Consider the following 26,778-nt stretch of genomic DNA (forward strand, 5'->3'; position numbering starts at 1 on the left):
GCTGCAAAGCAGCATAGAAACAGACCCCCACACAAAGGGAAGTTCACCTCCTTTGCTAGTTTGTAGCCAGGCAAATCCTGCTCTCTGGAAAATGCAGGTCTGTTTTCTGAGAAAAAAACTATTGCTTAGAAAGCTACTTGTGCTTTTCTTTTTCCTGTCAGTTCTTGCTTCTTGGCTACCCCCTAGTGTTGATATTGAGCAGTTTCCAATTTTGAGATTACTAGTGTGATCTGTAACCATTTGTCCTGTCCTACTAAGAATTTAGATAGTCCTTTGCCTCAATGCTTTTGTGAACTACTTAAAGTCTACATGATACTAACAGCATACTAGTGATGAATTCATACATGAAGAAATTTGTGAGGTAGGATCTGTTCTTGCCTGAATAATGGCATTTAGAAACAGATGTATATTTCTTGGAAGATCTGCTTATTTTAATGACTAAACCAAGTCTTTTTTTTTTTTTTTCCCCTGGGAAGAAGGGAAAGTTGGGGGGGGGAGTTATACTGAATGACAGAAAAGTTTTAGAAAGACTGGGATCCTTGTGCATCACTTACAGAATTTTAAGTGAAGTTTGTCATCTTTGCAGTGCTAACTGTCTCCCTCAGGTTAGCCTTGCTTCTGTGAGGGCAGTCACACTGCAGCAAAAACAACCCTTGAGCTGCTCAAAGTTACAAGGTCAGCACAACTCAGAATTTGCTGGTCTGTTTCAACTTACTGGACAAAGCCATTCACTTTTTTTTTTTTTTTTTTCTTAACTGGGATAGTCTTGTGTCAGGTTAGTGAGCTGAATTGGCTTATGGGGGATCCAGCAAACTCAGGATAGGCATGGAGAAGAGTGGATCGTCTTATTGCAATGAGGTATTTAATCACCTTGAGCTGTATTGTGCAGCTACAGTCTTGCACTCCTGCAACAGAGCAGGCAAAATATATTAGTGATCCATATCCACTTCAGTACACAGTTGGGTAGCTTACCTAAAAAAGCTAAGTCAAATTGGTATTGAATTAAACTATTTGAATATATTGGAGTGAATTGGGTGGGATCACAAATTCTTCTGGTTCACATGTGGAAGGAAATAAACTATGATTTTAGTGCTGCTGGGAATGGTAAGCTCGTCATTTGGCACAATGTGTTCTAGAATATGCCATAATGGAATGGACAGATCCCTTATACTCCTACCAAAGACTGCAGTTCTGTATGCATAATAGATACGAGTTCAAGGACATATCTTTGAAACAACTCCTTGCAAAGAGAGAAAAAAAAATTAAGCCAATGCTGGTCTTAGTATTACAAGCCAAAGAATGTTTGTACTGAGAAACCAGTGTAATATGTGAAAAGCAGTAGATAAACATACACTGTAACAATCCTATGTTTCTGTCACTATATAAATGGATATTATCCAAACATTCTCATCTTCTAGGAATCTTTCTCTGACTTCTCAAAATTGTTTTAAAATGCTAGTCAAATAGCAAATAAAGTCTACCTTTGTGGAAATTATTTACCATAAGGTATCTCATGAAAGTTGAACGAGAAACTAAACTATAGAATAGGAAACAAAGCACTAGATCCAGTAAAAGATTTTTGTGCCTGAAGTGGGACATAAGTGGAATTTAGGCCCCTGTGTTAAAAATGTGGTGCAAAAAACTTGGCAGCTGCTGCAGTCAAGACTTCACTATTTGACTTAGTTGTGCTTTTGTACATGCCCAGGACTGACCTAGGTTTGGCAGGGGTGTGCAGATCTATGCCTAAGCATGACTGCGATCCAGAAATGAGTTGTTCTATTGCTTGAATCCACTGAAAGAAAAACCTGGGAAATAAATGCCTTGCAGGCAGTACAGGATGTAGAATACTTACACAATCACAAAATGCAGTAGTGGCCAGTCAGATTTTGCAGACTAATGGTTAATTAGGGCATTTGTCACTCCACAGGTTCCCTGCACAGTTTCTGTGTTTTATGTACTTTAGTACATAAAATAGTTCTGGACAAGCCAGAGCCCTTGGAACAGGGACCAGAACCCATGTCTGCCCCTTCTAGGTGGGCATCAACCTCTTGTACTTTTCTTTCTGGATCACTGAATCTGCAGTTCATTGCTGCAGGGTGGCATACCTTCAGGAGGCTGATGGGGAGGCATCCCCACCCTAGCATAGACTGGTGGTCAGGCTAGAAGGAGGGTAAATGCTGATAAAGGAGTTGGTTGCTTTTCCCCGCAAGCCCTGCCTAACCAAAAAGAAATCCCCTTATGCCTTCAACTGTTTGGTTGATTGCATAGGACTAACTTGATAGGATGGTCACAGAGAAGGTGATTGGAAATGATGGGTTGAAGTTTTAAGTGTACTTGTTTTCTCCGATCAGTCAGACTGATATTTCCTTTCAATTAAGCCTGTTAATTATGGTATGTAGGTGAAGCAAGGTATGTAGGGAAAGGCTGTATCTTTTATTAGACTAATATCACTGCTGAAAGCTCATTGTCAAGGAATATGATGGAAATTCACACCTTGTTTTAATTTAAATGACTAAAGGTGACTATATTAAAGGGTAGCAACCATGTACTCATGTGGGTGACCTGCCCTCACAAATAAGTTATTTCATTTCTTACTATCTGCAAATCTCTCTGCATGCTAATTTGGTAGAAAGTTCATTAAACCAACCTGTTGTATGGCTGATGGATCACCATACAGCTGTGATCTGTTGAGGTCTTGCATTTCTTCCTGCTTACAAAGCCTTTCTAACAGTAACTTTTTGCCTTCTGTTACTGTATGCACTTTCTCTGTTAATAGTTTTTGAAACTGGAGTATGGTGTTTTCAGAAGCACTTTTCTTGAGTGGAACAGGTGACATCTCTGTGGACAAAAGCAAATTACATTGTTAGAGTGCACAAGTCAATGAACTGCTGACTGAAAATCTAGCACATGCTAGGTTTTTCTAATGCTGTCTTTCTGTTAGGTCTGGTGTTGTGTAATGGGTCATTGCATAATGGCTAGTAGGAATGAAGTATACCTTTTTCTAAACATTGCTTATGCTGATCTCTCATATTTAAAACTTTTGGCTTTGCCTAACTACTGCATATTTACACTTTCATTTATTGTCAATTAGATATTTAATCACATAGTGTTAGTCCTGTTAGTAGAGTTTGTGATGATGTACTGAGCAGGTCAAATTCAAAAATGCAGTGTTTAGATCTGTTTGTGTTCACAGAATCACAGAATGGCTGAAGTTGGAATGGACCTCCGGAGATCATCTAGTCCAAACCCTCTGCCCAAACAGGGTCACCTAAAGCACATTGCCTAGGACCGTGTCCAGACAGCTTTTGAGTATCTCCAAGGGTGGAGACTCCACTACCTCTCTGGGCAACCTGTGCCAGTGCTCTGTTACCCTCACAGTAAAGAAGTTTTTCCTTATGTTCAAATGGAATTTCCTATGGTTCAGTTTGTGCCCACTGCGTCTTGCACTGTCACTGGGCATCATTGAAAAGAGTCTGGCCCCATCCTCTTTCATCTGTCTGTAGACAAGACATCATTTTATTATTAAAAATAAGAGGGGGTAACCCCCTGAAAGCTAACTTTGTCATCCCTCATTCCTGGACTTTTTGATTAGGGTATGACAGTTCTGCCAGGAACAGAAACAGCTCCTGACCTTTCCTATATCAGATTGCATACCACATATTTCCGTCCTTCCCTTCACTTTTCTCTCTCAGTGATCTTGTAGCACATCTTCTCTTTGGTAACAGCTGTCTTACCTGTTTTTCTCCTGTGCACATGATTTCTCCTTGCATTTACTGACACATGGTATAGCACAAAAAAAAAGGGCACATCCATCACTGATACTGTCCTTATTTTCCTCTGAGAAACATAGGTTATTAAAACCTTTCTAAAATCTTCTCAACTTTATCTGGCATTTGATCAATGAAGAACCATTTCCTGATAGTTCCCTCATTTTTAGGGATAAGGATTGAAATAAATTACAGTTTTCCATCAGGCCCAAATTTTGATCAGGAGCTTTCTTTTGGGGATTGTTGAGGGTGACAGAAAAAGGTTAATCTGGGGGTTGGTGAAAGAGGAATTTTTTTAACTGTTTGAGTACTTGAAACTAGTATCTGGCATTCAGTTCTACAGCAGTGTATGGATACTTTAAAAAGGCAGAAGGCTCTTACCATCATTCCATGTTTTTCTCTTGACACCCAATGATCCTGTGTTTGCTGTAACATCTCCCACTGAAACTTAGAAGAGAAAAGCAAGGTGACTATATATTTTGCAAAGAGATCCTAAAAGCAAAGGTAGTCGCAGATCAAAAAGCTTTATACTACAGAAGTAGATGTACTGAGACAGGTGACTTGGAGCAATAGGAATCTTCTAGACAAATTAGGTGCTGGTTTAGCACCCAGAATCAGGATGGAGACACAACTTTACTTTAAGGATGCCTGGAGCAGTTTAATAATTACAGCTTTTTTTCTAAAGCTTATTGTTTTCCTTTTTCCTGCATCAGCATTTGCAGCACAGACAGATTACACAGTCCTTTCCTATCATGCTGAAATGTAAAGCAGCCAGGTTAGCTAAAATACTCTTGGTGTTGACAAATTCCATCCACAGAGAGTTGAAATGAGCAGTACTATCTTCAGTTTCTGGAATTAGAAGAAAATGTCTGTCTTAAGAAAGTCATCTAACTAGCCCATGGCAGATGTGAAGCAGCAGTGTCATCTCATGACTGTGGATTTCTTTCCAGCCTCAACTAGTGGTGCTAGGGTGTTCAATGCAACTTCTGGACAACACATTAGGGCTCTGATTCAGGGGTGAGGGCAGCTGGCTTCAGGATGGCTGCAGCAGTTTCTGCTCCAGCTATCCATCTTGCTTGTGCTGCAAAAAATGGTTCAGCTCCTCAACCAACATTTGTGACATTGCAAATTATTATCTGATATATTGAGAAAATTCGGAATTAGTGCAGGTTTACCATAATTCATTAAGCTATAAGCTGCAGTGGTCTGCTTCTACATGAGCATCTGACCTGCCTGGAACAGGGATGGCTGCCTCTGAGAGCTGTAGTGCTCAGTCAGTAATGAGAACTCTTACAGCTGACACAAGGTAAGCTGTTGCAGTTCCTAAGTCAGAGGCCTTTGGATACCAAAATAGAAGCAAATTCTGTTTATAAAACTGAGTTTGATTCTGCTTTAGCAAAATGAATACAATATTTATTAACAATCACATAAACATCACTGCCCTGTTTTTGTTTTTTTTTCTCTCCAGGCTATGGTGTAAATTGAATTCATGGAAATTTGCTTTTTTGAGTCCTTGTATTTGACTTGATTGTTACATATCTCCACAGTTCTAACTGGTTTGGGGCTTGCAGCTCTCCATCCGTACCATTTTACATGCCTATTTGATCACCTGTATAACCTGTCGCTTTGTCTAGCCCCATTTCACCATATCTCACTTAAGCTTACACAAAGATTCTCCAAGAATCTCATTGAACACTTCAAATGTTTTCAGTTTTTGTTAATTTTCTCACTCTAAATTCCTCCAAAGACCATTTCTGTTCTGTGAATATTGCCTGCTTGATCATGCAGATACAGGTTCTTCATTTATTTTCCTTAGTCATTCTGGGCATGTTTCTCACTTCTGTAGCATGGGTCAACAGGCAACTTTAACTTTCATTTTAAAAGCTGTAACTCATTACTGAAGTTTTTAGTACCTGATAGGAAGCTAGAACTTTCACATCCCCAACTTGATGGACCTAGAGGCTGTCTTCTTAAGATGCAGTCAACTTCATCATAAAACCTCATTTTTCTCCTGGGATTACCATGATGTTCATTTTCTTTCTGCAGTGCTCGGTATTCATATTTTAAATTCTTGTACTTTGTGCGACATTGTTTCCAGTCTCTGTCTATTCCATGTCTCATTAACCTTCTGGCTATTTCCTCAAATATTTCTTTATTTCTTGTGGCTCCTTCAAGCATTTGTTGTATCTTTTCATCTGACCATATGTTTATCAGAGCTCTGACTTCATTATCACTCCAATGTTTTCCTGCTCCGGTATCATTAACTGTAATAACTTTAAAGTGATTTTGTGCTTCATCCAAGGGAATTTGATTGTCTGAAAATATAAATGAAACAATAACTGAGTATTGCTGAATACACAGAAATAAGTAAATTTGTAGCTAATGTTTCAATAGCGAGCTAGAAGATTAATTAACTTTTATAATAATCTCTTGTTATGAAAATCTTTGAACTTTGCAATGTGAATACCCATATGTGGTCACACTTCGCTTAAATACGCAAAACGTGTAGCAGATTAAATCTCTTGTTCCTTGAAGGCCTCTAAAATTTCAGATTTTTGTCAGTGTAATTTTGTTACTGATTCTAAAATGGATGTATCAGTGTGGCACAAAAAAAAAAAAAAAAAAAAAAAGCAATAGCCTAGAAGCTTTAAAAGCAACAATGTATTCACAGTGATAAGAAAATGGCTTTCCAGTATTGTTTCAAATTAGAAGGAGAAGACAAAATACCATGCAAAGGAAAATGCTACCAGCAATTCAACAGAAGAAAAAATGTTGTTTACAGCTGTTTACAGGAAGGTAGATGCTAATCATAAAATAAGTTGAACTAGAGTATTAATGCAAATTTTGCTCATGCCTGGGAATGGAGATATGAAATTAAGTCTTAAGTTTAGTGATAAAGTTAGACTGAAGTCAGAAATCGATAAGATAAGCTGTGTTTACAGTAGAGATTTGGCTGCTCCAGCTTTTGGTATTGTAGTTACAATGGGATTTTGTTTCAGAGTAAATGCATGGAACTAAATACTCACCTGTTCCAACTATCCGCTTTGCTACTGGTGTACAAGATCTGTCTTCTGAGGTAGTGCTTATAGAATCATCATCTATAGAAACATGTAGTTTTAAATACAATTAACTTAGACAAATAAATTGCTAATATTGTTCTCATGTTCTGCAGGTAACACTTAAATTAAAAATGTCATAAACCATTAGTCTTTGAGGCAACAGATTCTAACCAGGTCTTCTGCCACATGCCTCCCTAAAATCAAATCAATACAGAGAATATAAGCTTCTCATAAGCCCTGTCTTTCCTTCTGCCCTACCACTCCCAAAAAGGTAGTTGTGGATGCTGCATGCAAGTTTAAAATGCTTGATTAAATATGTAGGGCTTATGTGTGTGGTTTGGATCTTGCATATAAGTAGATTTGCATAATATGTTTGTACACATTGCTTAGCGCAGGCATGCCTGCCATTTTTTATTAGGTAAAGTGGGTAGAGCAGGTATGGTGAAGCTTTGGTGGCATTTGTAAAGAGTGCATTGCTGTGGATTTGCTCATGCCTAACAGGGACTGAACTGTAGCATTTCCTTTAGTGGAATAATTTATAGAGTCCTCTGCTGTTTTCATAAAATGTGCAGGGGCCTAATCTCCTAAGACCATTGCCCTCCTTTCAACTTTGGAAATTGTCCACTTGGTTCAAACGTTATTGGGAGGAATGACAGGCCCAGGTACATGCCTGCAGACCTGCACAGACAGAGTGATTGCATAAGCTTCATTTCATACTGTTGAGTATGGATTTTCCCAGATCTTTGTGAACTTCCCTAATACATCAGAAAGAAACTGGAAAGAGACATTTCCTCTTTATTCCTACTTCCTCTGTTCAGGTCATTTCTTTACCACTAAATAGTCATTTAGAGTCCATTTTAATAAGCTACCATGGTGGGTTTCAAATTTGGTCTCTGAGGTGTGCTTATCCCTGATTCAGGAAAGAAGGGAGGGAACAGATGTTAGATTTTTGTGGGGAAGGTTGCATACTTTTGCCTTTCTTTAGGAGAGAGCCATGTTTATATACTTTCGGATGAAAGGCCAGTCTCTGATGTAGAACTTTTGAGATGGAGAGAATGTAAGCAGAAGAAAAATTAGAAAGGAAACAATTCATTAGTGCCTTTGTGGAAATCTTTAGCCTTAATGTAATTTGTACCTTCTGTGTGCAGGAATGGCCCTGTCCAAAACCATTCTATATAGCTTAAATGAGAAAAATAGCATTTTGGGGAAGACAGAAGAACTATTTTTTATTCTATTCGCACCTGAGTTCTCTTCAAAATTATTTTGCAAACAGGACAGAAACAACATTATATTCTTTCTCTGCATGTCCACATAGCAGTTTCTTTTTTCTCAGCAAAGCTAAGGCTACAATAGCTTTGCTGTCATTTACAGCAGAAAAACCTCTCCCTTCAGAAATAAAATTCTGGCTGGGCAAGAGCTCTCAGAATTCTTGAACCACCTATGGACATCGGAACCCACCTCTGCTGACTCAGGGCTCATTTTCTCATATCCACAGGTTTTTCTTTATGTGCTTGGACTTCTCTGAGGTTGAAAGTTCATTTCTGTGTGGAATTACTTTTTTGCTTGGGACAGAGGGGAAGATTAATTCTCATAGTTTTGAATAATTGTCATAGACCAAGTATCTTCAGAAAAGTTTTCAGTAGAGGATAGAAGTAAATACTCTTCGTATATTTTGAAAAACTGCATGCATGGTTTAGATACTGTTGGAAATAGGGGGTGTTGGTAAATAAGCAGTGGATCATTTGATGTACCTTTTATAATGGTACTTGCTATAAATACACAAAGTAACGCTTAGAATTTATAATTGCTTTGTAACAGTTTTGTATAATTGTTTTGCTGTATCTTAAGTGATTTGGGAAATACTTGTTTTCATAACCAATATGCAGGTTTAAATTTTATACATAAAGAAAACAGAATCAGAAATTAAACTCCCATGATTCTATGTGTGATTTACTTGTTGTATGAGAAAAAAAGTGTTCTTTCATAAGTAGGTTAATGGATAACTCTCAAGAAAATTCTTGCATCTCCCTTTAACACTTGTGGCTACTGGAAATACAACCATGGACCAAAGGGGAGCAATAGTTCTACTCCTGGGTTCTTAAGTGATTTTTTTTTAACTATGTTCCATAAATTCATTGCTTTCATTCTCTCAACCATGCTGCCTCTCTAATCTTTTTCTGCTGTCAGCAATGGCATGTGTGTACCACTGACTTCAAGTGATTACTATCCTCAGATGGCTATTACATGACAAGAACAGAGAACCTGTTTGTATAATAAGGCAGTCCATTGATTCACATGACATTTTATTCTGTGTCATTGTGTATGAACTGTTCTCTTTGCATTAGTGTGACCTTGCTGTGTCTCTGAACTTTCAGGGACAAAGTTTTACGTTACCCTCAATGTAGCTTGTATTTTCTATGTGGTATTGCTCTTATGGAACTGCTTTAACGTTGTCCTCAGTTTATATGCTTTACAGTTGTCTTTCATAATTTATCTTACATCAACAACAACCTATGTAAACAGTTGTAAAAGCTATGTTGGGCTCTGAACATCCAAACTCCAAACAACATAATCACTAAGAAGGAAGTTCTTGCCTGGATCACAGAAATATTGCCTTACACAATAGAAATATTCTCATAACAGAAACTTTCAAAGTAGAAGGACAAAGAATTATGGTTCACAGAATCACTATGATAGTTTATTTTCTATTGTTTGCATTAATTTGTGGATGTAAATAGTAATACCCTTATAGTATATTTTGATTCAGGATGTCAGGCCAATAGATTTCTAAGCAATCTCATTTCCTCTAATGCATTTTTTTCATGACGTCCATGGTTTCTATGCTCATTAGTTCCAAAAGATAATTATTATTAACATATTAATATATGTTAACATATTAATGTTTCCAGTGTCTAATTTTAACATTTTTAATAAAACAAATCCTCTTCTCCTGAATACTTGATACTGAATGTATGACTTTTACATACTGGTAAAGCTCTGATTTCAGTTTCATGTTTAAAATAATTCAGAATATCTATGGCCATTGCTGGATAGTGAATAGAATGAAATTAAATGCACTATCCTATCATAAATTAGTTTGAAAAGACAGATGGGGCATAAAATCTGTTTCTGAGGCAGCTATTTAGCGTTTTATTTCATCCTCTCTAGTAATTTTTTATGGAAAAAACTGTATTTGTGTCACAATCAAATGCAGACGTGTTATATCTAGCATAATAAGTATGTTTTCTGGGGAAATAAAATTTTTTTTTAACAGTGGGAGGGAAGGAGAGAGAAACGTTTATGCATTTTTGCACTATGAAAACAAACAGAAACACGTTTTATCATACCCAGACATAGAACCAGTATAGTGTGTGGTAATATCCTATGAATCTTAGAAATATGCAGTTCCCTGTCAAGTAGAATGCACTGTTACAATCATGAGTACACCGCTGACCTACCTATGTCAATTGTCTCCTTCTTTATTTGTGTGGCTTCCAGAGCTGCCTGGGTGGAATTAGTGAAGTCCTCCTCGTCTTCGAGGATTTCTGTGCAAAAAATTTACAGAGTTCTTGTTAATTAAAAAGGCCTTCAGTTATGTCATATCACCAACTTCAGAAAGTCTGCAATGATGATACCTATTGTTTAAGTTTTCATATTTTAATTCATTAAGGCCTCTCTTCAGCAGTTTGCTTAAAAGCCTAATCTAAGCACTTCAGTTTGAAGCTGTAGATTAAAATACATCCAGAACACCACTTAACAGTTGCTCAAGGTCAGTTTATGAATGAAATGTGCAAACCCTAAGTTATTTAAACCTGGATCAGGGACTTACAACCACAGTCACAGAACCATTCTACAAATTCTGTAAGACATGTTTAATTACTGGTGACCCTGTAGGCAGCAAAATGGGGAAGATGGTGACTTTCATAAGGGGTGTCTGCAACACATAGTGAAGTCACTGAAAGACTCCCAAGTGACTTTTATCAGGAGTCACTGAATTAGACCCCAAAGGACAAGGTTGCTTTCATTGATATTGCATCATGGTGCTCTGCCTGGATGATTGATCTGCAAGACTGACTGCCTGCTTGATAAAGGCAAAGTACTCAATTCCTGTCCTCAGAGCATCAGCAATTCTGCAGCTGGTGGAAGAGTTTATGTCACACTGTCAGGGCTCAGGGCCTGGGCAAGCAGACAGCCTTGGCCCCATGGCCCTGCTCTCACCTTGGTGGGGAGGAGAGCTCTGCTCCTCTTCCATTGGTTCCCTAGTGTTTAATGGAGAACTCCACCCCTTTGCCCTGGCAGATGATGCAAGTAGGCTTTCAGCTCCTCATTTCCAGGTGAGGAAACTGGGGTACAGAGATTAAATGCTGAAGGCCACACTGTGGATCAATGGCAGCAGTTTCTGGCTCCCAGCCTGTTCTTAGTCCATTCAAGAATATTGCCCCTAAATGTTGAGCAATAAAGTATATTCTGTAGCCGTGACATTTTATTAAAAATTATCCTCCCAAATCAAAGTGGGCTTGTTTGTGTCAGACATTTTGTATGACATGACCAGCATCATGCTCTTTTTTTTGTAAGCCAAGAATATAGATAGCCAGGCCTGGCCTGGCTTTTTTCTAACCACCATTCTGGGTTTTGGGGTGGGCATGAGAAGAGAAAGGCTGAGCCAAACAGAGCAAACAATCAACAATTTCTCACGTGAATAAAACACAGCAGCTCCATCCACCTTGCTTAGTCAAGCTACAGACTTTTGCCAGCAAACAGGCTTATCCTCTACTTTGTATTTGAAGCATGGCTCAAAAGGCCACCAGAGCAATGCTGTAGATCTCTTTTACTCCATTGGACTGATACAAGCTACACTCCCCTTTGGCATTGTGTCATTGTCACCAAGTATCCTGTTTCCTCTGCTCATGAGGGAAGATTAGGAATTTGTCTCCTAATCCTTTCCTTCATGTGTGTCCTGCGTAGTATAAACAGGGAGTAGAGAATGCCAAAACTGGGGAACACTTCTTCTGTGTGTGGCTTGTGTTAACTCTTTAACAGCTTGCAGATTTGCTGCAGTCTCTGTCACAGATCTGTGGAACTGGATGCAAACAACTCTGGATGCACAGTTGTGACTTTGTGTCTGCAGACTGAGAATGCCTCAGGCTAAGCCAGTGAATAATCAAGGACTTCTGCTGTGGCACTTTTCTGAAACATTCGTCTTGAGAGGAGCTGGGAGCAGATGTTTTAACACATTATATTTTGACTTTATGTCTGTACTTTTAAAAATTCCAAGCACAAGGCAGCAACCATTCAAAAGAAGGCAACCTAAGTGCCTGAGTATGTACAGATTTAAGATCTTAACTTTAAGCAACCAATTTTTAAAAAGCCCTTGCCTACTGGCAGTATCTTGGCAGTATCATGACTTCATTTTTTTCCTGTGAGGGATATACAGTAAAGCTTATGGGACCCCAAGAATCCTAAAAAATAATTACAAGTCATTTATTTGAAGCAAAATACTTGCTGTAGTTTTTTTTAAGCACAACAGGATACTAACATTCTTTAGAATCCTTTTTTTATGCTCCAGTGATCTGTTGTGTGGCAGTTCAGATTTAATCAAATATCACAGATTTAATCAAAAATCACACAGTCTGTGGTCATCGTGGATATTCTGTGACACATTTGGAATGTATCTGTATATTGAGTTTGCATTGACCACTATTACTTGTGCAAACTGAAACAATCAGATCTTCTGAATAGATTTCTGGAATCAACCGTCCTTAAAAGTGATCCAAGGAAATAAAACCCATTAGTCAAAATGACTAAATATTGTTTTATTTCCAGATTGATTTAATATAGATATCTGTTATCAGAAAAGAGAAAATGGCGGCAACCCTAGGCTGCTTTCCTAGGTGCCTTTTGCCCAAAACTAAATGTTTTTTTGATTGATACAATGCTCCTGCACCCTCTGCTGGCAATCTGTTGAGGAAGCTACTTCAGTACAATGGTGTGAGAGAAATTTCAATTAACTTGCAGTCTACAGAAGAACTTCTAAGGATGTATTTATCTTTGTTCCTTCTCAGGTGGCCATTCACTATTCTTTGAGTGTGAATACATTTGGGCAGGCGAGAAAAACAACCCAGTGAAACATCAAATAACTAGATATTTTCCTGAAACTGGTGTGTTGTCTTTTGACTAATGCCATCTGAATATGTTCCTTTACAGTAGCGTATGGAAAACCTGACTGGACTTTTTATAAAGACTGGAAGTTGTGATGGCATTACAATGATTAATAGTTCAGATCCACATGTAGGATTGTGAGAAGTACATGCATTTCAGTGCATTTATACTCTTCTGCAGTAGCCAGAAAGCTGATGTCTGCCCAAGTTAGCTGGTATGTTTCTGGACAAGGTGTGCTCAAAGCTCTGACTACAGAGTAAATTCACCCTATGCATCAGTTAGGAAAATGCTGTGCTGTGAAACCCCAGTGCAAGGTTAACTGAATTTCTAAATTCTTATTTATATCAAATTAAAATTTTTTGCAATTCTTAAAAAAAAAAGTCACAGCTGAGTGTATATGTAAATTATAATTACATGCTTGTTGAGAAACAGTTTTCTATGGAAGTTAAGTTGAAAATGGAATAGTCTTTAAGAAGTTACATCCTAAAGGCTATAGATTGTCAGAGATCTATTGAAATCAAAAAACCCATGTAATGTAATATCCTTGTCTGATTGCATTTTTCACTATTTATCAGCAAATGAGCTTATGAATATAAAGGTACATACAATCTCATAAACTACCACTTTTTCACTTTAAATTCCTTTGAACTATCCAGGAAAGGCATGGACCACAATTAGAAAATAAAGAGCCTCCATGATATTGTAAAGTAAAAAATATACATCTTTTCTCTTAATTATCTAATACCTTACTATGTTACCATAAATAACATTAAAGACTAAGTGGTTTTTATCACCTGTAATTAAAATGATTTTAGTCTGTATTGTTCATACGGGAACAAAGGAAAGAATTTTGGAAAGCAAAACTGCATCACATCAAGATAGAGTGCTGTGTTTTTGCCTTTTTTCCACAGAAGCTAGAACTTCAGTAGAATAGGCTGAGACACTTGTAAAACACTTGCTATTTTAATACTTGCCCACAAAACCAAATTACAATTTAAGTAATTACAATACCTAGAAACAAACAAAAATTGCTATTGAAATATTTGAGAAGGGAAATGGTAATTAAGGTAGGCTATAGATATCCAGTATCCACAAAATACCTTAAAGGAATGTTGAAGCGACAAAAATGAGTACGTAAAACTTTACTGGAAATATTCAGTTAACATTTTCTAATAACTGGTTTAGAAGATCCAGAAAGTTACAATATCGCAGAGCTGTAAGCAGTTGAAAACTGTCAGAGGACAGTGTAATAGCACTATCAAATCTGTGTTTTATTACAGTGTCTTACTACTCTCCATATATGTGTAGTAATTTTGCTTCTTTCCAGAGAAAATGTAATCTGATGCATTTTACAGGCAGTCTTAACTGGGTCCCACAAGTACTATTTATGATTTCTTACATATTTTGTCTCTCTCAAAATGAGATCCCTATAGGAAATGCACTCTTCATGACAACCTGTTTTTCCCTAATAAATGCCTCAAGTGTCCATGGTGATCTGAGAAAGGACAGTTATGTATTTCTTTGTTATTAAATTTAAATTAATAAATTACATTTCCTGGTCTTGAATGGTAGGGCAAGAATACTATTGTCCAGTATACCTCAAATTACTTCTCATGGTCAACCATATCTTTATTTACTTGTCATAGCTGTTTCTTTCGTTATATGCAGAGCTGCCAGATTCTCTGGAGTAGTATTTACAGTAACATCATCTGTCAGAAGATTTTTAATTTGACATTAAAACCTTTCACGTTCACATTAGACCATTTTAAATTCTGTAACACTATACCTTAATGCTTTATTTATGAGCATATTCTGCCTCATGCTACTATAGAAGATCGTGAGGTAATCTTTCCTGTGAAGAGTCAAGTCTGTCAGCCTTCCAGAAAGACCTTCATACATGTCTCTAGCTGAATGTTAAACTCCCATTTCCCCTGAATGTTGAGTTTTCAGATGTAAACCATAATGTTCCTTTGTAAAGAACATATGAGTTTTATATGGTTTCAGTGGTCAGCATAAAATAGATAGTGATACTCTTAACTGAAATTTTGATCCCCTGACGTAGGCATTTGCAAAATTACATTAAATATTGATCAAGTTATATTGTGAAAAAGAGAATACCACATTAATTTATGCATAGGATACTGAACAATTCTAAAGGTTGGCAAGGCACAGTTTAAGTAAATGCAGTAATACATGGCGCTCAACTTGCTTAGACCAATAGTTTCTTCTTTGGTACATCCTGGGCCTTGAATCTTTGAAAAATTTCTTACTAGATTATTTTTATCAAATTTAGCAGAGCTCACTGTAAATGTATACATATATGTCTGTATTTATTAAATGTATGGTTATCACTATGATATGTCCTGTTTAAAAGTTTTTTAGGCCTGTGCATTTTCTAACTGTCATTGCAATGTGGACTTATTTTAGAAATCCATTTTAGCTTACTAAATTTAGGGATTTGTATAAAATAGAAGATTTTGCAGTTTACCTGAGTCAGAAACTTTCTTTATATCTGCAACTCGTAGGTCTTCTGACGTATTACTAATAGAGTCCTCTTCACCTGTGTCTCCAGGCATTTCTGTGTAAATAATACTATGTTAATTAGGGCACCACATTAGCGTACTATATAAGTACTATACAAGTACACAGCTGTGTCAGACCACAAGATCCATCTAGCCTAGGATCCTGTTTCTGCCAGCAGTCAGTAGTAGATGCTTAAGGAAAGAGTCTAGAAACAGGGCAGTTGTAGAGTGAAGCTGCCCACAGAATGCTCCACTAGGTTTCAGCAGTCTGTGGTTTAGGTACTTCCTCAGGCAGAGACTGTATACTTATCTTTGCATTATGTTTTTCTTACCCACTTCTTCCATTTACTTATTAACTGTTAGTCTTATATTTGGCCACTGTAATATCATCTACGGAATTCTACAGTGTAGAATTCTTACTGTCTAATAAACAGTTTTAAGTTTAATTTTGTTCTTAAACAACAGGCCTATTTCTGGCTGTACATGCCAATAAAAATGTTTAAACTCCTGTGTGGTGTAGGTACATCAGTCTACTCTAATTCTGCATTAATCCATCCATTAGCAGGTTATCCATCAATAACCGCACAAAAGATAAATGCAGGTTCCACCAGCATTCTTTGTGCTATTCTTTCTGCTATTTTCACATTAGTCATTTATCTCACTGGTTTGGGAGTCTTGCTTCCAAGGCCAGTAGAGCTGGGCTATTTGGGACCATAAGAGAAAGGGAGTTTAAATGTTAATATATAACTAATGTCTACAGCTACAGACTTCTTTTGCTCATTATCTTCATTTTTCCAGTCACACAGTCTGATCATCTCTGTGACCCATTTTTTATCTAAGCTGGAAACAATCTCTTCTGTCGTGATTTTAATTTGGATTGGTCTCTCTATATCTCTTTATCTTGTGACCTACATGTTGATCTCTTTTTTCCTCTTGCAAGTATACTCTGTTTCTCAGTTCTGTTAAAAAAAAAAAAATTGTTTGGGGCAACTACTCAATGTCAGAGATTACCTTATAATGTAAAGTAAACTACTGGTCAAATGAGTAACTTTCCATTCAGTGTTTTTCTTCCCCAGCAAATTGTTTAATCTATCTGGCTGACTTTTTTGGGTTATTTTAAGGTCTCTATAGTGCTGGAAAGCTAAAAATTTTAAATGGTATGGGTAGCTGAAGTACTTACCTATGCAGTCCTTTTCTGATTTTGCTTCAGTCCATTCTGGAGGCCTCCCACTTTCATCATTATCTGATTTACTTGCTTGTTCCATGGTGCTGTGCCCCAGAATAGCATCCAGTTCATTAAAAAATTTCATACTTTTACTTGTACTCCCTGAGTCTTGGGCATTTTTTACACTCTTGTATTCATGTTTCAGATTTTTATATTTTGTCCTGCACTGCTTCCAGTCCCTGTCAATTCCAAACTTTTGAAGTCTAGCCGCAACCTGTTCAAATATTCTTTTATTTCTCACTGTCCCCTCCAGTTGTTGCTGGATACTTTTGTCTGACCATATGCGTATCAGAGCTCTGACTTCATTAACAGTCCAGTGTTTTCCTCCTTCATTTGCTACTGTTGGAATAAAAGTCGGTGTTTTGGAAGCCTCTATTGCTGATGTTGGATTACCTGCATCGTGTGGGGTAGGGGAGAGACACAGATACAGATTACCTGCATTAGGTAGTTGGGGTGGGGAAAGGACAGAGAGAATGAGAATGAAGTATTCTGTTTCCTAATGGCTTTTCTCTCCAAAGAGAGATGGAACAAAAGTGACATTAAAGTAAAGGTATTTGTCAGCATTTTGTTAATTAAGACATCATTTTTTCTTCTCTTGAAAATTATATTAAGATAGTGCATGTGCATTTAATTAACTGGAGTGGAATACTTCTTTCTTTTGTTCCCAGATACATTGAACTTTTACTTGAAACGCTCTTGAGAATAACTGATTAACTATTTTGTTATTGAGAGATTAGTCTGGAGAAGGCTGTTATGTGGATGATGCAAAGTGCTGTATTAACAGAATAATAAATTGGGCCCGGAGTCACTGACACAAGCATAAAAGCTTCTGCATTCACGTCATACTTTTGGTTTTACACACATGCACAACTTTAAACTAGGCAAAGACCTGAAGAATCTGATCCTTAATTCTAAGAACACCCCTTTTGTGGGGAGCTGAGGAAGGGAGACTTTTGTGTTGTCACACAAGAATATGTGCAATATTGAACCCAGTCCTCATGGTACAGAACCTCTCCCTTTTTCAGTGCAGGTCAGTATAAAAATGAGTAATCAAACATTAATTTTTGAGTAAAAATTAAAATTTGAGTAATTTACTCTGCAGAACTAGTAAAATAATTTTTTTGACTTTTTCAGTCTTATTTTTTTAATGGTTTCCTTGTTTGTAATAATGAATTTGCTTAAAGACTTCATTCGGATCATCAAAGTAGTTGGGAAAGTTCCTTCTCATGCATTTTCTAAATCTATGCAAAAAAACCCTTTTTTTTCAAACAATTCCAGTGCTTTATCAGAGAGAGCAGACATGAAAGTGCACAGTAACTGACACAATTTTTTGTAGTCATACCAAGGTGACAAATGCCTTTGCAACTGTCTTATTCTAAAGGACAAGCCAGGCTGTGGAGTTTGGATACTTTATAGTCACTGAGCCTTTGTGTGGTGGCAAAAATATTTGACCTTTGCTTGCACATACGGCTTCAGTGGAGCACAGTCATGTATAATAACCTATCTGGGGACAAACTTGTCCTAGATATAGTCATTCTTTGCAAGTCTCCATAATTCATTCTACAGGTGAAAAAGCTGTACTAAAAGATACCAGTTTTTCTCCTGTTGTTCCTGTCTTAATCTGAACTCTGCAGCAGCCAGCTCACTGATAGGATGTTGAGGAGGGTAATTTTCAGATGACATATCAGTTATGCTTTCTTCATTTCTTCCTGAAGGAGTGAAAGAAAATGCTTGTTCACATATGAATGCAACCATAGGAGTTGCCATGGTTGACAACTGCCAATATCAAATAAGCTTGATGTAGTCTCTACTCAGCACTAATCTTTCCGAAGTGGTTTATTCTTCACTATCAGAGAGCACCATGGAGACCAGAGAAAAGGCCTAAGAAAAGAATGTGGAAGGTGCTCCACTACCTCTGCTTTTCTCAGTCAAAGCCATAGAGTATGGGATAATTTGGGAGGGATAAAGTTTCTTTAGCTCTTATGTGAACAAGTATTTCTCATTAATAAGTTCATTGGCAACTGAGCTCACTTCCCATTGTGGATATTGGTTTGTACAGATTCTAATGAGGCAGTGGATTGTTCATTTGTTCTACTATATGCAGAGTAAGTAGAGCATAGTGGAAAATGTTTGCTCAGTTTGTTCCTCATTCCCTCTAAAAAATTTTGTGATTCAAAGTATTTTACCCACCTTGAAACAAAGTGGTTATGGTCACTGAAAATTTTGTTTATGTTTCAGATGTAGTTTAGTTCTAATTAGTTTAAAAATATTTTTTAAATCATTTGAGAGAGGATATCCAGTATTTTTTGTCTGAAAGATGTCTTGATACCATATTTTGGTATTTTTCTAAGCTTTGTCAAAAGGGAAAAAAATGTTGAGAAATTTGCTGAAATTAACCCAAAATATTAAGCAACAAGATATAAGAGGCTTAGCATTTTTTTCACTGGTGGTTGAAATAGTGTCTGAAATTTAAAAACTAAAAGAGGCACTAGGAAAGACTTTTTAGTATCAGTGCATGCTTGAGAGCCCCTGCAATTGAAGCTATTTTGCTGGCTTTTTATAAAACAGCATTCTCAGAATTAAAGGTTTTTTTAGCAGGCCAAACGAATCTGGCAGTGTGTTGCAAAAGTACTGATGAATAACATGGATTTAGGCATATTTCTGTAAATTTTGATTCAGGTACTTACTGCAAGAAAAGTTTTTTATATGTATATAAGTATACATATATATATGTATGTATGTATATGTGTGTGTGTGTGTATATATATAATTCCATATGAGACTCTTGTCTCTTCTTTAATTTCTTGTTATGCCAGACAAAAGGAGTGTAGTGTGCACTGTAAAAGCCATAGGTTTAGATGGGACATTGTTTTCTCTTCGAATATTGCACCTTGCAGATTCTCTAGCAAAAGTTGTTGTAACTGGGCTTGGAGAAGATGTATGGTAGGGCATAGCCAGGTATGTCAAAAATAGAAAAAGCACTTCAGAAATTCTGGACAGTGCTGCTGTTCATCCAGGCAAGTAATAAGCTAGCCAGTTACCTAATGCTGCCTAAAATGTGTTCAGGTTTCTCCATTTCCTTTGGCAGCCCCTTCAAGGGGCTCACACCTAGGTTTTTCTCCCTCTTTCTGGGCTGCCAGATTTGTGCCTTTGCTCTGTAATGGCTTTCCTCAGCAAAAGCACCGTAGCACCACAGTTCCCAGATAAATTGTATGCTTGGTTGGCCTAAAGTATTTCTCACCACCCCTTGCTTGGGAAGTGGATACTGAGAGCTGCTTGAAGACTACTGCAGGTCTGAATTACTCAGCGGTAGAGGTCTGACTTCTGCATCTCTCTCCTAGCTCAGGCCTTTCACTCTTAGCAGAAATCACTTGAGCTGGAGAAAAGCCACAAGTTAATTTGTGCATCACACACTACCATTTGGAATGCTTTCCACTAGCATATCACAAAATATTTTTATGTGTTTGGTCAGTGTGGTTAGTACGATTAAACTATAGCACGGATGTATTTTGAGTGTGAAAGGTGGTCATGTAGTAGTTCTGTTACATACAGTGCTCAATAGCTAGTGATGTGTTAGACTGCTGAGTCCTAAAACTGGGAAGGTGGTGGTGCAAAAGCGTGACCATTTTAAAGCAGTGTTGATCAGAAACTGAATGATGGCATATTCAAGCTAGCAGAAACTGCTGTGACAGCCATGTTGCTTTTTAGTTTTTGTTCTTTCTCTCTGCACCATCATACTATACCTAGTTGAACTGGTCTGACATGGGACATAAAAAGTAGTGGATCTCCTGGAGCATCCTCATCATCTTCTAAAGAAACTGATATTTCACCTAGGGAGGAAAGAGTTTTTAGATGAAAAATAGGTATGGACTAAATTAGCTTAAATTAGTTTAACTGAAAATGTCCATACACAATGAGATTAACTCTGTAATTTCCAAAATTATTTTGTATTTCAAAGTAGTCATAAGGGGACAGAATTTATAAAAAGCAAAATAAAATATTTCAATTCTTACTCCTGAAGCCTGTTTAAAGTGCATATCATTATAAAATTCCTGTAGAAACTGACTTGATTCTAGTTGACTCGTATATGCTTTTTTGACTCTTAGTATTTGTGGACTGCGCATTAAAAGGACAGTTTGAAAACAGGTAATGTAAAGTACGAGACATACAAATAAATGTGGAGTTCGCACACAGATTCAGATTACTTTGCACATGGATTCAGATTTATATTATTTATATAGCAATAATTTTTTTTTCCAAGAAGAGTATTAAGAAAAGTGTATGAAGAAAACAAGAACATTCTGCAAAGAGTTCTGGAAATCTGTGGAATTCATTAATGGTACAAGGAAAGTGGGAAAATATTTTGGCTAGAGAACAGATGTATTTGTAACGGGCTCAATTCAGCTCTAGCTTTTTACAGTTCCTTCATATAGCGTTCCTTCATTTGATTAAAAAACAATACTATATATATATATACATTAAAAAACAATACTACTACGTTAGCTTGGAAAGCAGCAGATGTAAGTCAGGTTCTGAATCAGCTTAATTTTGACAGAGGACAGACTGTTTTAAATGGTTCTACAGTAGTATACTGTGTTCAACATATCATGTTGACAGAAGGTTTGAAATGATGATTCACTGTATGTTGAGTGAGTTACTATCAGTTCCAACCAGGTAGGGCACAAATCAGAGCCAGAATCAGAACTGTATTGCAATAGTTCATAACAAGGAAATTATTAGTGCAGTTACATGGAATGTGGTATCCCTGAGCTAGGTGAAATTGAAAACTACATTTAGATTCATTTGAAATCATTACTCTAAATCCTCCTAACCTTCAGCAAAACTCAGAATGACTCATAGATACAGTGTCCTGCTCTGTAACCACTCCCAGCTGTCTGCCTTGTTTCTCTGGCAGAGGCTGCTACCCCCTGCAGCTGGGTTGACCGAAGAAAAAGTGTGCTCATGCCTTCACTGCTGTAGTGCGAGGACCAGCATTTTATCCGGTCAAGAGCTGCAAAGCAAACTATGGAAAAGGAGGAACAAATTATTTGTTGGAATGCCACTGAATGTGCCATGGGCACTGGGATGAGCAAGTTGTTTTTTTTTTTTTAAGCCCTGATAAATGAAAACAAATAGCTACTCTTAAGCAGTGTTATTTATGCAGTAATATTTAAAAAGAAACAATTTATAATTTATAAATAAGAATAGTTAACACAAAAACGTATTGCAATATTTGAGAAAAAAGCAAAAAAAAGTTCATTTGTCTGTACTGCATACCCTTATTTAATAAAATATGTATACAAAATACTTGTAAAAGATATAACATGAAAGTCCAGACATGGAAAATGATGTATGAGCAGCATTTTCAAGTCAGCATTTCTGAAGGATCTTTTTGCATTTCTGGTGGCTGTCTAAGCTTGGTACACATGACAATATTTTTATTATGATTTATTTCTGTTCTGACTTGATAGTCTTTCTGCATTTGCTGTTATAAAGCAAAGGGCAGGGAAAGTGGCCAGTATGTTAATATTTAAACATAAAGAGAGAAATATAAGAGAGCATAGATTACTTAATATGAATTACTTAAGCAAGCTTTATTTTTGTTGTTCAAATTCAAAAGTTAAAACTAATTCTTGCTTTAACCTGAAATAATCAAAGCTGGTTAACAAAATAAGAAGGTCATTCATTTGGACTCTAGCCAGTGATACTGTTTTTCATAGAGCAGCATCACTCTATGGGGATTTTCTTGGTGGTTGATTACTGGGATAATACCAAACTTGATTTTAAGAGAAGTGAATATGTTGAGTTTTATCTTCTTTAATGATCATTTAAAGTAAAACTGTGTGTTTGCCTCTGAAAATATATATTTTTGGAGGATAACATGAACATCACTGGCTGTATGTGCTTTATGCAGAAGGGGTCATCTTTCCATGAAGGAGCTGGGAGTCAGTTTGTGTTGCTAGTAAGTTTGTCCTGAGTCATCTCACTCTGAGATTTGACTGTGATTTTAAAATACTAGTTTCTTCAATTACACTTTCAAGAGAAAACTGTGAGATACAAAACCCCTCGACATTAGAGAACTACAGTTCAGTCCCACAGAAGTAGTCTCTTCTTTCCCTCCTTCCCCTTCCTGCCCTCTCCCCGGCATTCTCTCAGTAGCTGAGAGAATCGACAAACCAAACACCGAGGTTAGCTTTGTGGCTTTATCGTAAGGATGAGTATGAGTATTTAGACTGAGGCTAAGCAGAAAGGTAAAAAATAAAGGAGTGTCTTTGGGGGCTTTCACTGTCCCTTGTCATGCTTTTCAAATGAAACAAGTTAGTATAACTTAAGTTTCCCTAATTAAATATGACATGCATATTGTGAATATTTTTGGCATAGTTCTTAGTTTATTTATAACATTTTGGTTTTGCTGCACCTCCCATCCAAGTCAGAAGCCTTGGCATCCTTGGCTTCTTCAGCTCTTTCAAAATAAGGCTTCTCAGCCTCTCTTTAAAGAAGGGAGGGACCATTTTTCTCTCCTCTCCTGTGTTGCTGTGTGGTCGAAAGGGAGAAACCCAGGAAGGGACTTTCAAGGACAGAGATGCATTTTGGTCTTTTTGCCTTATGGATGATGCCCACATGAGACCAGTCCCATTTGTCCTCAAGGCAGTGGGGGAGTTGCAGGGTTGATTGCAGTAGCAGAAATAGTGGGCTTTCTCCAGTGGTGCAGAGAATGGCATTTTGTTCTGTGGGAGCGCTACCTTCAGATCTGCCCCCATGAAAAACTTCTGAACATCAGCTGCAGAGCCACAATGCCACTTTAGCCTTAGAACTGCACTTTGAAATACTGAGCTTGACAGCTTCCCCTTAATAGGCATTGCAACCCTGACTGTAATAGGAAGAGGATTGGGCCTCTAATACAGTGTTACTTCCTTGACTTGTATTCTTAAATGAAGAAAGTTAATGTTCAGACAGCTATCCTCTCTGTCTCTTGTTATGGATGTATCCTGCATAGCTGCAGGATACATTTCTATCTGAATATGTTTTCATTGTGGCTGAATTATGGTTGCTGTGAGCATCTTCACATTTAAATTCTAGCCATTAGTGTTGTATTATTACAGCTAGTTATATTTGATTTCTGTTTATGTACAAAACAGATTTTTTTTTAATGAAGTACTGGAAATGCTTGTGCGTTTAAATAAAGAGAGGTATTTAATTTAGGATTATCACCTTTAAAACCAGATTGTCCCAATGCTTCAAAATGAAGCGCATCTCACCCAGGGTAATATTTTTTTATTCTAGGTTGTGATTCACAATTGAAATTAACCTTTTCTGACTTAAACTTGCTAGAGTCCAAGACAGGTGAGAATTAGGATTAACAATTTGGGCAAGCTGAATCAAAGCACACAGGATAATCTATGGCCAGATCCTCAGATGATGGGCACTGTCTTAGTTTCATGCAGTCCTCCCAAGTGTAACAGCTTGAATTAGCCAAAGATTTGGTCCTCAGTTCCGCATGTTGAAAAAAAATGGAATGTAGTTGCAATACACAGTGCAGAGAGCATGTATTAAAATATTATAAAATTACCATTTTATTTGTAGATGTCTTCAGACAGATTAGACACTTTCTATTAGTAAAGACAAATTAAGGGCAAGCTCTTCAGTTAAGATAAACAATGAAAAGTATGAAAAATGTCACTTTCTTTTTCTCAGACCTATAAACAGCATTGTAGAAGGAGACTTTCAAGAGCAAAAGGGCAAGCTAGATGTCCAGCTCCTTTGGGTTCCTTTGGCAATCTGCCCTGATGCTAATCGAATGTCTTCTGTTTTCTTAAAAAGATCCACAATCCTCAGTTAATGTAAACCTGTATGTACTGTGGGAACAAACTGGACTCAGCTTTGAATTTCTCTAGATCTCTTCTTAGCCATATTATTTTGATACCCATAATTATTATTGGGGCTTAGACTTCTGTGACATTTGGGATGTGACATGGAGATTTTGAGTGTCAAATAGCAAATTGTGGCCCTAATGAAACATTAAGTAAGCACAGCCTACATACATATGTAGAGAGGGCTGAATAAAACCTGAGATGCAACTAATTTGGTAAAAATTCCTTCAGAATAAAAACAGTTGTATTTATTTTTCTTGTCTCAGAATATTATGTTTAAAATTGAGATCAGCATGATGTTACTTTGCTTAATACATTACAAATTTTAATACAAAGTTGTTAAACGTCCCTTTTAAACTGCCTGTTAAACATCTTTGTTTTTCAAATATTTAAGTGAATTGCTTACATAATAATTTAATTTACACTTAGTCATACCTAAATTTTCAATTAAAAAGAATAAAAATCAATTAGAAATTTTAGTTACATCATAAATAACAATTTTCAAAGAAAACATCACAGCTTCAACATTTACTTTATTTTTTTTATGTTTCTCTCTGAATTGGAGCTCTAAAAAAGCCTTGTATTGCAACTGAATGGCAAAGAAAAAAAGTAGCATTTCTTAATTTAATGTTTGAACCTCAGTGCATGAGCCTTGACACCAGTGGGTCCTGACTAAGCCTTTAATACAAGCAGTTAGTATAATTTTGTTAGAATTATGCTGTATTTACAGACTTCAACACTGGTGGGTGCTAACATTTTTCCCTATGCGAGGAGTGGATCAAGTCAGTTGCTATTCTAACAGTGTTGCTGGGGCTGTGCAAGCTCAGCCTCAATTTCAGCAAACTTCGGCTTTGAGTTTTTTTTTTTTTTAAGCAAAGATAGAAAATAGAAGTGAAAATAGTTTTTACCTTGCGTGTTGTCTGTTGTGGGGCTTGTGTTCAGCTGCGTCTCAGTTGCAGAACACCTGCCGTTTTCTTCTGCTGCTAATTGTATGACAGGTTCATATCGCAATATGGCATCCAGATCATGAAAAAACTTCATGGTTTTAGTGACATCCCCAGAGTTGTGGGCATATTTAACCGTTCTGTATTCATACTTAAGATTTTTATACTTTGCACGGCACTGTTTCCAATCTCTGCAAACTCCTAACTCCTGTAATCTTTTAGCAATGTAGATAAATATTCCTTTATTCCTCAGGGTGCCATGGAGTTGCTTTCTGATATTTTTTTCTGACCAGACGCTTAGCAAGGCTTTAACCTCCTCTTCAGTCCAATGCTTCCCTGCTCCACTCTCCATGTTGAAAGTGACCTGGAAATGATTCACTATTTCTAGCCAAGATTTTGTTTCCTAGGAAACCAGCCGTCTGGTTGTCAGTAAGCTCCACCGAGATGAAAGGATCTAGTTTTACTGGCTCAAGCTGCCTGAGGGGAGTAACTTGAGAAACTGCCAAATAAGCAGGCTCTGTATTAGAGGCAGACAAATACAGCAGCTCAGGCACAAATGATTGCTAAGGAGGGTTAGTGTCTGCATTAAGGCGACCTTCTGTGAGATAGAAAATGAACAGAACACCATCTAGATATATTTGTTTTAACCCTTATTGTGTAAAATGGTTTTAATATTATCACTATGTTGTAATGAAAGTAAAAAAAAAGAGAGTTGCACTCTCTCGTTCCTTTAAAAGAAAGTTCTTGCGCCGCCCTTTGTTGGCGGTGCATTGCGGGGCCGAGCTGTGCGGGCGTTGCAGCAGCTGGTGTTTCCCATCAAGGTAACGTCTCGAGATTGCGTTGCTGAGACTTCTGAATAAGTTGCAAGTTGCAATATTTCATACTATAGTACCATGAATGACTAGCTGTATACATAGATACACATGCTCTTATTTTTAAATTAATAACTCTCTGTATATACATTTTAAATTCTAATGTTCATTGATTATTAGTAATTTAATAAAAAGCTTGCAGACTTAAAATCACTTAATTGGTAAAATTATATAAGCTTTTTAGTAATGAAATTGAGCTTAATTTTCTTTCCTTAGCACTGTATTAAAGATATAATCCAATTACTGTACTTGAAAAGGCCTTTCATTCAGGATGTTTGCTTCTCTCTCTTTATCCTGTTTGATTTTGTTGATATTTAAAGGAACACTGTCTATATTTAAATAGAAATTGTCTGAAATAT

The 26,778-nt window shown here is 37.0% G+C and overlaps 2 protein-coding genes across 3 annotated transcripts in view; one reads left to right on the forward strand and one right to left on the reverse strand.

Annotated features, from left to right (window-relative positions):
• Nucleotides 1–26,778, forward strand: part of PPAT (phosphoribosyl pyrophosphate amidotransferase) — a 51,677-nt gene that overhangs the window by 7,036 nt on the left and 17,863 nt on the right. The window lies entirely within an intron of this gene.
• Nucleotides 561–25,899, reverse strand: LOC106490197 (uncharacterized). Its single transcript, XM_067296974.1, has 10 exons — nt 25,512–25,899; nt 20,476–20,562; nt 16,688–17,125; nt 15,474–15,563; nt 10,285–10,371; nt 6,794–6,865; nt 5,681–6,082; nt 4,149–4,214; nt 2,648–2,838; nt 561–635 (listed from the first exon to the last, which is right to left on the reverse strand). The coding sequence occupies exons 1-10, from the start codon at nt 25,897–25,899 to the stop codon at nt 561–563; spliced, it is 1,896 nt and encodes a 631-aa protein (XP_067153075.1).

The sequence above is a fragment of the Apteryx mantelli genome, chromosome 5, assembly GCF_036417845.1.
Source record: "Apteryx mantelli isolate bAptMan1 chromosome 5, bAptMan1.hap1, whole genome shotgun sequence".
In the NCBI taxonomy this organism is placed as follows: domain Eukaryota; kingdom Metazoa; phylum Chordata; class Aves; order Apterygiformes; family Apterygidae; genus Apteryx; species Apteryx mantelli.